Consider the following 15,874-nt stretch of genomic DNA (forward strand, 5'->3'; position numbering starts at 1 on the left):
ACATCTTAAGTGCATAAGTGAAGGGTGAGTTCAAGAAATGAAGACACATGAAGGTGGAAAATCAAAAAGACTTTTTATGAGGCACTCGAGTTCACATTGATACAATTGTGTTTTTCTTATTCTTTAATTTTTCCTTTAGTGTTTACTTGCACTATGTCACTTCGAAAAAAAAAATTGAAGCCATTAGGAATAATACCTTGCGTTTAGAATTTTAAAAAAAAATTATTTATCATATCTTCTCCTCCTTTAACTAGTTTGAGCCCTTCATATCGAGTTCACATAAATCATAATTTGTGTACGCGGACGGGTGTACGAGTGAGCTCATTGTTGCAAGAGGTTCGAAAGTCCAAGAGTCGTCTTTTGAAAGCACCATCTCTGAGTCGTCTCTCTGTGGAATGGAAGTCACCATCTCTCAAAGGTACTATTATTTTCTGTGCAAGCGCATATCCACACGAAACAAATGCGAGTAAGAATCCAGCGTTGTCATTTGAGCAATTACATAAGAACTGCCATCATAAGAAATGCATGACACCACAAAGAAACGTAGAGTTTCACATCATTTCGGATGACTTCCTGTCTAGGGCTCCATTTACAAATTCCAAGGCATCTTTATACAAGCAAAATTCTTATCTCGTGTGATCTCTGAACACAATTGTCGAATGTGAGGGCGCAGCATCTCAAAACTGATGTCATACTCATGGCAGTGGTGCGAAACACCTTACAACCTATGGGAAGGATCCATTAACACACACAAGGTCGTTTGTTTTGACACTGAAATTGCACAATAAATACAAGACAGATGCATAGCAGCAACTACAAGGTCGTTTGTTTTGACACTGAAATTGCACAATAAATACAAGACAGATGCGTAGCAGCAACAATGGCGAGTCACGAGCAATATCAAGCAAAGAAAGAATGAATGTATTCAACAAAGAGCCAGTGACATCAAAAATTTCTTTTCCTCGAACCCAAAAATTAGCAGTAAACACCGACTCGCAGCAGTATTCACTGATACCTTGTGGCATAGAGACCTTCCGACCAGTACTTCTTAATGTACAAAAATTGGGATGTGTATCAACCTCTGCCTTTTCTGTACAACTCGAGGTTAAATTTTACTTATACAAAATATTGGGGTGTGATTCCACTAACTCATAAACACCCAATTGGCCTTTTTATGGCTAGAGCTCTACATCCAGCCATGGCTGCATCATTGGTGCCAGCCACTAAAAATACAATAATGACTCTGCATGCGAAACACATGGCATGGGTATTGGGTTCATCATCATGTATCTTTCAGTACCGATGCTTCGCTTAGGATCGGCTTCCCCTTCGGCAGCGTACCCACAGGGACATAGGCATAACCTTTCGGAAGCCTTTGATTCTGTACAGATGCCTCTGTTGGTGTCATAACCACTTCAGTATGTAAAGTTTCCGCCTGGCAATAGACGAACAAGGCAATTCAGTCGCAAGCTAAAAGAGGTGTTTTTGGTCGAAGAAATGATTTTTACCTTCTGATGCTTTCCCAGCCTCTTCTGTTCACAGTTCTTTGCCACCGCGCCGACAAACATGTTGAGTCTACCTTGTGCGTGAAAAGCATCAGTCAGCTGTGACCTAGCGGGAGTCTCCCTCGATGGCTCTGAACAGCTGATTTGCGTTTGATACACTGAATCACCAGATAATGAATCTTGGTACTTAATCCCTTCTCCCGCAACACTGTTCCAGCTGAGGGACTCGCTCTCAAGGCCATGATGATGAGGTCTTTCCGCCAGCGAATCGCTGTGTGGAGTATGCAAAGCCGACATCTTTCGAATCGCCACAGTGGTACCAAAGGTATTGGAAGTTGAAGAGAGATCGTTGGAGGCCATGGCTGAGGAAGACAGAGATGATAAATGTGCTGTGTATAGATCCAACGTGCAGAAAAGCCTGTCACGCTACGAAAACCAACACTCAAATGTTAGGAGAATTTTCATGGGAAAGTAGCACTAACCCTCGGACATTTAACAATACGACTCAAAGTTCAAACTACTTATAGAAGTCTGCTTTAAGATGTTAGGGAAAGGCACCAAGACTAAAGACGAGGGGTCCAGACACATTAGGCAGGTTGATTGCTCAAAGAAATAAAGCCGATCCTTATCCCAAGCGAAATGAGTAATACACAGAAAACCGAATTCCATAGCATAGTAATCCATACTTTCAAAGCTCAGTCACTAGTGTCTGGGCAATGAGGCAGCCAATAATGCAGAATCATCTTCCTTGCTAAAAGCTCCAGAAAATCAAGCCCAGCTACCAGATTTAAGTAGCGAATTCCTCCCAGATAATGCTACAATCTCACAATTAATACGTCCATTAGCTTACCAAGAGGCATGCCAAGGACAAGTGCTCGCAAAGGAATGCTTACACCATTTTTTTGTTTGGCGGAAAATTGCACGTCTTAAAGCTTCTAAATGTAGGTAAGCTCACAAGCAATTTCAGCCAAGTATCCTCACTGGGGCTCATGCCAAAGTGATTCCTAACAGCAATATCATTCTTTCTATACTTAGGTAAGCTCAAAAGAAATTTGAGGGAAGTACACCAGAGTGATCCCTAACATCGAACCTTCACGACACATCTTTCTGGTGAATGCTAGCTCACTGGGCACTATTTTATTATAATTTGCAGCCATTTTTTCTTTTGGTCAACTCCAAAGAGCATCGTGACCGGGTATCTATCAAAACTGATGTTAGGATTTTTGCCGTGTAACGACACTTGCAGTTAGCCCACACAAATAAACCACATATTGAAACCCAGATCAATGAAATAATCATAACAAAAGGTTGTATTCACAATAGCACATGAGAGCGAACCTTTAGACGTTCACGCTTGCAAACACGCTCACACAGAATTCGCACTCTCTCTAGCTCAGCCTGGGAGCACCAAAAACACGGGGCATCACAACATGTGACTTTTGATTGATAAAAATGTTGTACAGAACACAAAGCTCTTTACCCGCATTTGCAATAGGACATTTAACTCATCAGAACTTCCATATATCCTGGATGCTGCCTGTTAAAATCAAGGGAGAAAAAATGTAAGAGTTATCCTTTAAGACAAAGATATTTGATAACAACAGAGGAAGCAATATGGCAGTTCTTGTAGTCCTTTTCTAAAGATCTGGAAAGCCTCTATTTAATCCTGATGACTAATTTATTGTAACAAAACTGCGAGACGAGTTCAAAATAATAGATGCAACATGTACCTTTTGCCTTTGCTGAGCACTATGTTTTTCACAATACGCTCGATGCTGAATCCGTCCTCCACTACTTCGTTTTACACTCATGTATAGACCTGAATCTCGAGCACAGAGTGGGTGAAAAGTGCCGTGGCAATGCCCAAAACTGCACTGCAAGAAGTAGAGGGAAATGACAAACAAAGTTCAGGAACAGAAACCACCAGGTAAAGACAATATTAGCAACGAATTGACACCAGGTAATCTACAAATATACCCTCAAACGAGCCCCCTGCTTCATATGACAAACACTGCATTCTTGTACAATCTTCTCCTGTGCTGCGATTTTCTGCAAGGCACACAGACCAATGATGAGAATTTTTAAGCTCCAGTGAGCAAAATTGGCATAATAAAAATCAGGCAATGGTTTCCCAATCAATTATAGAATCGACATCACACTTCGACCCAGGCACCAAGAAGGAAATGCTTCTAGACTATTAACCATCACCTACAGCAATCAAAACAAATGCGTGTGTCACAAACATCCTCTTACTCAGAGATAGCCCAGGCAGAAGGACATATGTGAGAAGCACTTCAAACTCAAAAAGACCCTAATGTGGCAGCCCCGCTATACATTGTGAAGCAACAGACTGGGCGGTACTGGTATGGAAGACACTAATGTCAAAAGCTGAATGACCTGAACATACAGAAACCTTTCTCACAAGCTCTAACAACTTGAGTGACGCGCCCAGAATCATTTCTCAAAATTTCCCCAGACAAGATGAAGAACTCCATTTTGCAACTTCAAGCTGATTGAAGACTTCACATTTTTTTGTTGTACATAGCACACACATAAAGAACTATTAGCAAGCTATACGCACTCTCAAAAAACCCTGTGTTTTTTTGTGAGCACTAACAGGCCTTTGTACTTCTGCATACAACCATCGCCCTGATGTTTCCTATCAGCTATCGAAACTTCTGCCAGAAGCACTCCGGTCAGGACCCAGTTAAAATCTACCGTAAACTCTCACAGTGATTCTCCATCATCTCTGTAAAGCATGTTACTTAAGACACTATCTTTTACTATGTACTTGAACCTTACAACATCCTCTTTTTATGTCTGAAAAAGACAAAATTGAGCTTCCATTGAATAGCTTTTCATTTGCGAGTAAGTGTGCTTCCTTGTTATGAGTTCTCACAATGTATTGTACCTGTGTTGCTTTAAAACCCTTCATCAAAGCTCTTACACTACTAAGACACTCAAACAATGTACGATTCTTGCACCTCCAAGTCCCTTGGATTTGCCTGACCACTAGCAAAGAATCACCTTTTATAATAAGTCTTTGTATGCCTAATTCTTTGCATTCTTCTAACCCAAGGGTTAGAGCAGCATACTCAGCCTCATTGTTAGAGTGAACACTGGGTAGAGTGATACCTTTTCTAACCATTACCTCCTTTTGTGGGTTCAAAATGATGATCCCCCCTGCTGCTTTGTCTTGCTGGCATTGATAAGCTCCGTCAAAGCATAAAGTATGGACATTCTCAATCTCCTTCACTTTGAACTGTTTTGAGCCTTCCTCTCTTTGTAGTCGTGATCCTTCCCTTTCTCTCACTTTGTAGGTGAGAATGTCTGCAAGTCCTGCTCTTATGCTATCTTCTACAAGGAAAGTGTATTCAAATTCTTGGAGTTCAAGCACCCACTTTGCTATTCTAGATGAGAGGCTCATGTGTTGTACTACATATGGTAGATTGTGCTCTAAGGTGAGAAAAACAAAAGGCACAGGAAGAAGATACGATCGAAACTTCCTTACCGCAAACAAGATTGCAAAGACCACTTTCTCCATTTTAGTGTATCCCTTCTCTGCCGGAGTCATCACCTTGCTTGCAAAATAGATCGGCCTCATGTATGATGTTTTAGGATTTTTTGCATCAAAACAACACCAATTGCTTCGAAACCTACACTTGGAGTGACATAGTAGGTCTCCTTTCGATTTGGTGGCATTAGGATTGGGAGAGAGCTAAGAATGCCCTTCAAATCAAGGAAGGTAGGTCTCACTGCTAATACAGTCTACTTCATGTGTGAATACATGTGGGTCCTATCATACTAGGACTGACGCTAGATTGTAGCAAAAGCTTGTCCACGTGGCGCAAGTGTAGTGCGCACGTGACGGGTTCTTAGCCAGCTGCTGAAATTTTCCATGCAGCTAAATAGTTGAGCTTTGAACAGCCTGTCCTCTTCTTGAAGAGTTGTAGGAACTTTCTTTGTGCCATGTGAGGAAGATCCCTATTCAATTATCTCGTCTCTCATCTTTGCCCATAATGGTATGCTCTGTGTTGCTTTCACCCACAACAATCCACGCTGCACTCTTTGAAGAAAAAGTGACTTTCCCATCGATGGAATCATTGAACCGGCCAATACACAGTAGAGGGGGGGTCAGAAAATAACCTGTTAATTTTCACACAGAGGATTGAGAAGAAGGAGAGAGCACGGATGCGTCCAACAACTAGAATGTCACTGCGCACACGAAGACCGACACCCAGACTTGGCGCCCCTTTCAATATTTCTTTATTCAATTGAACAAACATTCTGGACACTTAGACCAACGGCTGTCCAAAACTTTCAAGGGCTGAAATTGCAAGTTTTCGACCCAATTTCAACAACGTTACCGCGCCAAAATCTCTGTGGGTCAAAAGTACAAGTCTATGACGGATTCCCTTGCATTTTAGAAGTTTTCCAATGAGCTGTACATGAATTTCAGCATGCTGCAATTTTCTGTTTTGGTCACTAACAGGTGTTCAAACTCTTGTATAACCACCCCAAGGCTTTCTTGAGGCTTCCCTAGTGTATCTTGCAATTTAGGTGCAAAACGCTAAACCTACAAATAAAAGAAGCAAGCTGTTATTCTATGTTTTGGATCGTTTTGAGCAGAGCAAACACATCTATGCGTGTCTCACTGAGTTTTCACGAGAGAAAATTCTCATATTTTGCCATCTGTTGCAATGGAGCTATGCGTACCTTTGGGGGATTAGCAATTAGCTGATCCAGTTCCTATTCAGAAGGCTCTTGCCTTGGCAAACGTGCATAAAAACCCACAAGAATATACATTGTCATTTGAAGGGCCCAGCTAGTAGGGCATTACCATATGTGTAAGGGGGAGAGAGATGCACGTGAGTGGAATCATCGCGCTACATGAGACAAGGGAGACGGCAAGCTTCCCATTAAAGCTATGAACCTAAAAATCCACTAACAAAATGAAAATCAGCCCCCACTCTCATTTGGGTTCCCCCAAGCTTGGCTTGAGCTTCTAGTGTGTGTTGACCAGCAGTTTGATCTCCTACTAACATGTGTCCACTATGCCACTTATGGTTCAATTTCCTAACCCCTCCCAACTTATAAAGTTGTTCAGTGACTTGCCGCAACAAGCCAAAATTCTATTTAGGCGCACACATGCTTCCACACTCATCAAAATTCAATGCTAACTCGCTCAACCACTCCCCAACTGACCGACCTAGAGTCCCAATGTGAGAAACCCATTTGGCTGCAGCCGTTTCACACTCGCCATGCAATGTACACTTGCACCTTTTCAAGGATTTCAGGGAAAACAAGTAAAAATATGTAATACATATTTACAGAAAGCAACAGGAAAAATACCTCCTGGTGATAGGTGATGGTTCAGCTTTCATGTTGCATGCAGGTTGCCGGAAAAACATTGAGAACAGAACAATTCGAAAAAAACAGAATAGCTTCACAATTGAATTGTGGAGACCAGGGGAATTCCCCTTCACAAAATGTTGGCCCCCAAATAGGTGGCCTTGGTAGTATTCTTTTATCAGGCAACATTTGGTGCAACCGTCAAGTGAGACCACTCACCATACAATTGGCACCCTTGCCATGAATTTTATGGACTCTTGGGCCCAAAATGCAGCTAGAAGATTTTGATATTTATAGCTAAGCTTCAAAAAGCATCTGGAACTTACAAATCGATCCAAAAAGAGATTGGGTTCAATAATCCTTGCTGGAAATTGCTAAAGAGATCCTCTTGTTGTACTAATGACAAAGTTCGAGGTGAACTTTCCGCTCTTGTTTCTGATCAGATCGTAGAAGTTAGGAGATCAAGGACGCCTGATGGTTTATCCCATATTTGTACCCTCTAGATAGTTCTGATAGAGATGAGATTCCTTGCTTTATTGATAGCACAATACAAGGATTTATCTTGGGAAATGTGCCCTCAAGATGTTTGATTAATAGAAGATATTTCTCTTTTTTCTTTTGAAAAAGAGTAACTTAGAAATCTTCCACTGAGCTTAACTGTTCACAAATTCAAACATCTACCAGGAAGGAAGTCCTCGCATTATCATTCATGTCTGAGAGGGGTATACTGAGCTCTTAAAAACTTTCAATCTTCGACTCCAGTAATACAATAATCACAATGTTATTGATGAACAAATGGTAAAAAAGAGACAGCTCCATGCTTTGTATAAGACTGCGTGGAAAATGAAATTACCGTAGAGTCGTGTAGACCCGCCTCATCTTTATCAGAAAATTCAGGGAACCACTGCAGTAAACACTCAAAAAATCAGTTCACCTGCATTACAACTAAACCTCCTCCTGATGCTGACAGTTGGCAAGAGAATAGCAGGCTTTGGTCCAAAAACAAAAGTTCAAATTTTGCTGCACAGAGCAAACACTAATCATTTAAGGAAGAGATAGCATCAAGCATTAAAGCCTACATATTTTCCCATTCACGGCTCTAAAACGAACCTCCCTATTATAAAATAGCTCCAGAGATATATGAAGTACATGCAAGCAGTTACAAGGAACTCTGCTTTCTTCTTAACGAGAAAAATCACTTTTTAAATAAAATTACTGGACATCTTCATTCAGGGATATACCTGAACACAAAAGACATGTGCCCATTTGCCCTCCACAGACCTCTTGAAAGCTCCTGACAGCCCAAAACACAAGAAACAAAGTATGCCATGTCCTGGAGAAGCCCGCTCAATAGCATCCGGGGCATTCAAGCCTTGAGACTGGTGTATAATTTCCAGACAGGGCTGGCAAAGCCAATCACTTGTCAGAACTGAATTCAGACCGTAACACTGTTGGTGGACAACAACCTGCAAAGCATCCCAGAATGCAGCATTGGAATACTTCAAAAAGTTCAATGCAGTGACCTTCATAAAAATGTTGGATTCATGAACGCCTACCTTGCACCTTTGGCAAATGGTGGTAGGACTCGGAACGGAAGAATCTTTGCAAATGTCGCAAAGAACAAGCTCTTCCCTTGATTCTCCAGAATTAAATTCAACAGCATGGTTTGTAGAGTCAAAAGCCTTGATGTCCTGATCAAGTGAGCTGGCCTTCCCACAAGAAGATGTTTGTGACGAAGTTGTCCAGCCATAACTTGTAGGTTTGCGCAAGGTTGATCGCACTGTATTATATCCACCCAAAGATTGTGAAGTTTCAGTTGTTGGGATACGGAACGAATCCCTTGCTGCTAAGCTATGTTTCTCATCATTGATAGCTGGAGCATCTTTTCTCACAGCACCTAGTCTTGATGATGCAGCTGCAACAGCAGCTGCAGCAGCCAAGTTCGCTTGAGCCTCCTTGCTCCTCCTCTCCTTTCTACCTTGCTTCTTAGCTTCTCGCAACATGCTCAGGTATTGACTTACTAAAGCCAAATCCCTGGATTTTTTCCACGAAGCCCTTAATTCCTTTGATAAGTTGGGGATTATCTTAAGGACCAGTTGCTCTGTTCAGAATGACAAAAGGTTAGCCATATACGATATCATTTTACTGTGAACTCCAAAAAAATAGCACCGACCAAACAACGCTCTACATACCGCACTGATGACGATTTCTTTGAGCCTGTACGACAAGGTTCAACTGCGCCGCAAGAATTGCTTCCTCGAGATCATTCTCTGGTGCCATATCTAGTACCCCAATCTTTTTTGCACACTCTAACTGTTTTAGCTGAGCCTCAAAAGACTCGCCTGAAACATTCTTCGCAGACTTTGATGTTGGGCTTCGCTTATGAGTAGAACTTTGAGATTGGCACCGCTTGCTTCGAGAAACTTTTACTTGAGGCCCTTCTACATGGAGGGACACAGAACCTAGGCCATCAGGGAACGAAGACAAATCTGTCGTTTTCCCAGTTTCAATTTCAGAATCTCTTACAGCAATGCTGCTCTGAACATTAAGTAGTCTTGTTAACAAGAATGGATGTATTTTTGCTCGATCCTCTAGTCTGTTCAAAAGTAACTCGTCATTGTTAACAACAGCAGCCTTACTCCAAATTTGAAGTGTAAAACAGAAACAAGTATTTACCTACAAGCCTTTCCCTCCAACACAGAGATGGGCCCTATATCTCCTTGATCCTGCATAGAAATACCAATACACAATTTGAGAATAGAATGGCTGCAGAATCAAAACTACTGAGTAAAGAGAAGCTATGACAACCAGGAAAAATAAAAAGGATCATTCAGCTGTCAATTTCAACAATAATAAAGGTTGACAATAAGAAAGTGGGTAAAAATTGTGATCCAAAGGAGATTGCAACAATTCCTTGATGATGATCCAAAAGAAATTCCTTGATGCTGTGATATTCAGAGCACAAAGTTCGGAAATAGGGTATACAAACATCGATTGAAGGCATTGATGAAACTCTTCAGTTGAGGAGGCTGAATGAAAATTACGTAGTTCAAACAAATAAAATCCAGTCGGCTTATGCCATGCAGAACGGGCAATAGGCAACCGTTGCCACATCTCAATATCGAACTCCCACGGAATGGCACAATAGCGTTCTATGTCAAATACTCAAGCCCACTATTTGAGAAGGTAGCTCGCTTGTTCTTCTTTTATTTTCACTTCTTTTCATTGTGTACATGCACACGTGCACACGCATGTGTTAGTGAGAGCTTTACAATATCCTTCGTTACAAGAGATGCATATACGATTTTCCCGCTCTATCTAAAAGGGTAAGGAAGCACTCATTTGTGCAATAGCTCCTATGCCTACTAACAAGGGGTTCCCACAGGGTGTGTGACTACCCTATGATGCAACTTGAAATTAGTTCTAACCAAGTACTAGACACCCAGGGGCAAGCTGAATCTTTTCAAGTCCATGTTTAGAAGCGTTATGATGAAACGAGTTATGATGGACAAAAGGCTTGTGCATCTTCACTGGGCAAGCTGAGTCTTCTTAAGTCCATGTTAAGGAGCATTATGATGAAATGACTAATGATGGACAAAAGGCTATGTATCTTTGGCAAGTGCTCATTGCCACAAACTGAACAGCTTAACACATTGCCAGAGACCAGTCGCAAGGTACAGCTAAGACACAAAAGGACGGCCATGAAAATTAGTGACCTCATCATTTATGCACACTACCACTAGTAGGTAGCATATGTCATGCAGAACTGTAGGAGTGTGCTTACTGCTGGTGCATATCAACAAATTGCGGATACATCCATACCAACCAATGTCCAAGTCGTTGTCCAAAAGCCATACCTCTATTATCCACATCCCAATGTTTTACAACTTTGGGGGGGATTTAAATATAGGCAAGTAAGCAACCTCTTTATGGTCTTCATCGGCCAACCTCGCTCTGGAGTCATCTTGATTTGTCTGTCCAACAAGGAATACGTTTATAAGGACATATTTTTCAAAGCTTGTGTGCAAAAGATAGCACTTTCCACTGTCAAGCTCCCCTATGTTTCAGCTAAGGGGTTGCTATCCTGCAGCTCCCTCAGCAAACTACAGAAATAAAACATTGAAAGTAGGCCAGCTTGTCATCAGCTTGACCAAGCTTTACACAGTGCATCCCATTACAACTGCTGCTGCTCACTGGGTGACAGAAGAGGAATGAACTTAATGAAATTTCTGGCGTTCCCATGATTCAAGCAGCAATCAAATATGTAACCACTTCAGAATTACAGTCGTGCAAGCAACCGGCCATATGTAAGCCAGAGGCCACACAACAAGTTGTACTTTCTGCTCACACTTTACCTTATGAGCATTCAGCAGTTTATGAAGCTGTGCAGTCCTTTGAGATGTAAAAACATGGTCTTGGCTGGTACTTGCCTCCCCATTGATCCCTCTCAGACGCCGGTCCTCGTCATTATTTGACCCCTCCTCAACGTACTGATCCCACGGCATGCTTATTGTAGGCTGCTAAATGAAAATCAATGTTAATCCTTGCCAAACAATAGTAAAGGCAGACAAAAAAAAGCAGACTGACCTGCAAGTACTCATTTCCAAGTCTGCCAGGAGAATCACATTGAGTTTCTGTATGTTCAACCGGGCTGCTTCTCAGGCTGTCATTGTCAGGAACTTCAGCATCCTGCTCCAACCGCATCTGAGACATGAGAGCTTGCTGCTCCAACCTGCGCCTCTTGTTGCGATATGATCTACATGAACTCTCTTTCCTATTACTAAGATTGCTTTCCTTTCGCTCATCATCAGAGGACTTCATGGCATTTTTTCCCATTAGAGGAGGTGTTAGTTTTTGTAGGTTTGGAAAGCAGCTCAGACCAGGATTCTGGTCGTGCACTCTCTCCTGCACCTCTTTGTCAGAGAGAATATTTCCCTGTAAATCACGAAAACATATCATATACTTTTTAATTTTTTAAGCCATGTGTGTTACACATTGTCAAGGTAAGAATGCTGTGCGAGTAAAAATGTGTCCGGTTTCTCAAGAAGGAGCTGTGTATTTGTAAAATGTGTGCGTGCGTGTGCACACCCCATGTGTGTTGGCCAAAGTTTTGATGGCTTTAGCTAACTTCAACAATTACTTCTAAGGTCTATTTACCTTAGTTCGCTAGACCCTTGGTTAGATGTGTTTATGCATTGTGTGTGTGTGTGTGTGTGTGTGGGTGTGTGGGTGTGAACATCCAGCTTCAATGAAGACTCTCCAATCGAATGGAGTTCACATCGTGTTGATGTCAACCGCTCGCCTCGCCAGGCCTACTTTCTCTCGTGTCGTGGCATTCGATTGGTTGGTGACGTGGTTGATGATGCGGGGTGCACTTTCCAGCTTCCCTTTGTGCTCGTTGGTTTGGATTGGGTATGCATTACCGTCAGTGTTGGAAAGGGCTTCAGCACATGTTGGCTGGCTTTTTGCCTGTTCCACCTATACTGGTTGGGGATCGCATGTCAGACTAGTGTTTGCAGGACAAGCCCTTTGATACTATGGCAGCCAGTAAGATTTATGCTCTTCTTCTACCTCAGCCCTGGATCGCTGATCATTGTAATGCCCTGTGGTCAATGCACAACCCTGACATTTGGTGGAAGAAAGCGCTCTCTGCCCTTTGGAAGAGTCATTTGCCTTTGAAGGAGCGATTGTTTCTATGGCGATGCTTGCCTGGAGTTCTTCCACTGGGTTCTTTTCTCAGTGCGCGTCATATCTGCTCCTCCCGTTGTGTTCGTCAGCTCCAAAGGAGACTGTCAGTCGCCTCCTTTGGAATTGCTGCATTACTAGAGAATTTCTTCGTGATATAGCAGTTAGCATGCGGCTCTGATTCTGCTCGATGGTTTTCCATAAAAGGTTTTGGGCTTTCGGCATTCTCCCGCCTTCTGCTCGACAGTTTGCAGCTTTCTTTATGCGGGTCAGATTTTGGGCATATTGGACCCTATGGCGTCAACGCAACAGCTACATGTTCGCTCGTGCTGATGCAAATCCACTTCAATTTTTCAAGATTTCCCTTAGGCAATCCTTACGTTTTGCCTAGGAAGTGGTTGATATCACTTCAGACATGCATCAGCTTGCCTATGTATGCTTTTAGCCCTTTCCAGATGAACACTCCAATGTTCATGCCTTTGTATTTGCTCTTTTCTGTGGGTTTTCCTCGCCTTGAGATTTCCCGCTTGTAAATTAATCCCAAAGATTTACAAAAAAGTGTGTGTGTAAATTGGCGCAAAAAAAGGGGGGGGGGGGAGAGAGAGAAATGTATGAAATGAAATGAAATGTTATATACTGAACGTCTTCAAAAGGCCAAAATGACCTATGAGACCAAACTGGTACAATCCTGATGAATCTGATACAAATAAAATGAAATGAAATAAAATAAAGACTAAACTATTGTCATGAATCTAAGCAGCTTAGAGCAATGTAGCACTATAAAGTGTATGACGGTGAAACAATGCGTAGTACAATCTCAGTGTCTGAACATCAATGTGAGAGAGAGAGAGAGAGAGAGAGAGAGAGAGAGAGAGAGAGATTTTTAACGTCTATGTGAGGCGAAGTCAGCCTATGAGACAAATCAAGTGTATGTCCTCCATCTATCGGAAAAGACAAAACAGTCCAAACTGGTAGAGGATAAGGATAAGGATAAAAACCTTGGTTTGTAATGGGATCTATGGGGGGGAATGGAACTCTAGTACTAGGAGTATGTTCATATCTATATGCTCACGTAGTACAACCATGCAAATGCATCAAGCTAGCTATCTCCATCTTGTGTCAATAGGAGGGTGTAAACTGTGGTGTATGGGAGGATCGTGAGCAAGGGCTGCTCGGATGAGCGTGGCTGGGTGAGCCATCATCATCTGGGCTCATCTCTCCTCAGCAGCTTGACGTGCTCGAGGAGGGTGTAAAATGTGGTGCATGGGAGGATCATGAGCAAGGGCTGCTCGGATGAACGCGGCTAGGTGAGCCATCATCATCTGCGCTCATCTCTCCTCAGCAGCTCGACGTGCTCGGGTCTAGATCTCCTCAATCTATCAACGATGGAGTCATGGGGCCCGGCATCCAGTAACACGTGGGCATCGTCTGGCCTGGCTGGTCTCAGCCTGCTAGAGAGTCACTCCCATCAGTGGATCTAGGAGTGGAGGGGATGTGGTCCTCTGGAAAAAATATGTAAGCTATGACTAATATCCCCCCCTCCCCCCCGGTATCTCTGTAGGTGGTTGTACATGTGTATCTTTGTGCCTCTGTATCTCCACTAGGTAGCACCCCAATTGTCTCTCACTCGGAACTACCTCTAATATCATCGTAAGCTCTGCATCTGCAAACAGTGCTCCTCACTCTCCACCTCCTCTCTGCATACTCAGCAACCTCTCCTCCCTGGGAATGTCAAGAGCACACCCCACCTCTATCTCTAGCATGTGTAATGGTACTCAAAGCTGGTCAATCGCCAATAGCGAGCTGTGTTGTAAGGTGCAGCGGAATGAATGTTTGACTTGTCTCAAGATGAGTGCTCCGAACTATGCTCAAGGTTCCTTTTACTTATGGAAGGGAGAGCCTTACGTTCTTGATGAGAGAGTGCAATGGACACAAACAAAGTGAATGAACACTGTGAATGGACGTGCATGACACTGAGAGATAGAGAAGAGAAATACGACACCAAAGACATTGTAAAACCCTCCTCCGAAGGCCCCACTCTCTATGGCGAGAGCAGTTTACTTATGATTGCACAAATCTCTACAATGCTTGAACTTGCCGACGATGTCGACGACAATGAGGACGACGACGAGACAGGCTGAAATCTGAGAATGCTAATGGCTGAAATCTGCAAATCTTTATCTGCTGAATTCTGACTCTATGTCGATGACGATGTCGATGGCAACGATGGGACGACGACGTGCTGAAAACGCAATCTGCGTTTTCCGGGCTGAAACTGCAAATTTCGATGGATCTAACCGTGCGGCGAGGATCTGCTGCGGGAAGGTGAGATCTGCGAGGTTCGGGAATTCTTCTGCAAGTGCTAACTGCTGAAAACTGAAAACGCTGAAGCTAACCTCATTGCAGATTCGATCAATCACGAAGAACCGATCTTGGCTCTCGAGTCGAGGTCCAAAGAACCCACAAAGGAAGATTCGACCAATCAAGAAGAACCGATCTTGGCTCTTGAGCCTAGGTCCAAAGAACCCCCACAGGAAGTACTATGTGTTTGCATGATTAGTCAGCACGCATTGTTCGAGTGTTTCATCCGTGATCGTTTCCTGTATTTTAGTCAGCGTCTTTATGTGATCCCTTTTCCTAGGAATGACATATTGTATGTTGAGCACGATTCACTCATGAATGAGCACGGACGTATACGGATTATTCATGAAAAGCTAAAAAGTATGCATTCAAGGAAGTCACATTCCATGTCTCTTTCTTGGCACGACACAGTTTCAGAAAGAGCACAAGAAAGATTGAGCATCAAGCATAGGCGTTTCCATTGTGTTTTGCCACACTTGATTGATTTAGATCATAAAGACAAAATTCATTCTCATTGTTTGCATGCCTTGGATGAATGGGTTGGCACTCAGTCTAGTTGTTCATCTACATTGCACACACACTCTTTTAGGAAGACGAAGATTTTCTCCACTCACTTTACATGGAATAGGTATGTTCATGTTTTTGTGTTCGAAGTGGTTTCAGGAATTTTCAGCCTTGGAGATTCTTGAAGAAGCTGGACCTACGTCCATAGACAATGTTGAAGCACTGAAGGAGCTACAGATGACTTTGTGTCGCTTTCGGCACGGCCCAAAGAAGCAAGCGTTGCAGACCTTTATGAAGTTCAAGTATCGCACGACCTACACCTCAACGTGGGCCGGCGAAGAGTCCTTTCGAGGATTCCGGATGCTATTGGCGATCTCCCTCGACGCCATACAGTTCGGTACCAGTATCTCACTTCGGAAAGGAGGGGATGACACGTGACACATCCAACCCTATGTGTCCGTGGACAA

General features: G+C 42.8%; 1 protein-coding gene across 2 annotated transcripts in view; it reads right to left on the reverse strand.

Annotated features, from left to right (window-relative positions):
* Positions 1 to 900: 900 nt before the first annotated feature.
* The window catches only part of LOC147430454 (PHD finger family protein), a 57,204-nt gene continuing 42,230 nt past the window's right edge, over positions 901 to 15,874 (reverse strand). The window contains exons 6-18 of one of the 2 annotated variants that reach the window (XM_086493082.1): positions 11,445 to 11,792; positions 11,288 to 11,374; positions 9,534 to 9,583; positions 9,050 to 9,453; positions 8,414 to 8,958; positions 8,099 to 8,323; positions 7,711 to 7,761; positions 3,483 to 3,554; positions 3,236 to 3,379; positions 2,986 to 3,042; positions 2,844 to 2,903; positions 1,509 to 1,931; positions 901 to 1,435 (exon numbers count right to left, since the gene is read on the reverse strand). In XM_086493082.1, the coding sequence (XP_086349208.1) occupies positions 1,283 to 1,435; positions 1,509 to 1,931; positions 2,844 to 2,903; positions 2,986 to 3,042; positions 3,236 to 3,379; positions 3,483 to 3,554; positions 7,711 to 7,761; positions 8,099 to 8,323; positions 8,414 to 8,958; positions 9,050 to 9,453; positions 9,534 to 9,583; positions 11,288 to 11,374; positions 11,445 to 11,792 (2,619 nt within the window). In that variant the 3' untranslated portion in view covers positions 901 to 1,282. Of the gene's footprint in view, positions 1,436 to 1,508; positions 1,932 to 2,843; positions 2,904 to 2,985; positions 3,043 to 3,235; positions 3,380 to 3,482; positions 3,555 to 7,710; positions 7,762 to 8,098; positions 8,324 to 8,413; positions 8,959 to 9,049; positions 9,454 to 9,533; positions 9,584 to 11,212; positions 11,375 to 11,444; positions 11,793 to 15,874 lie in introns of both variants that reach the window. The other variant, XM_086493081.1, reaches the window with a different exon arrangement.

The sequence above is a fragment of the Adiantum capillus-veneris genome, chromosome 21 (assembly GCF_014529385.1).
Source record: "Adiantum capillus-veneris isolate H3 chromosome 21, ASM1452938v2, whole genome shotgun sequence".
Taxonomy (NCBI): Eukaryota; Viridiplantae; Streptophyta; class Polypodiopsida; order Polypodiales; family Pteridaceae; genus Adiantum; species Adiantum capillus-veneris.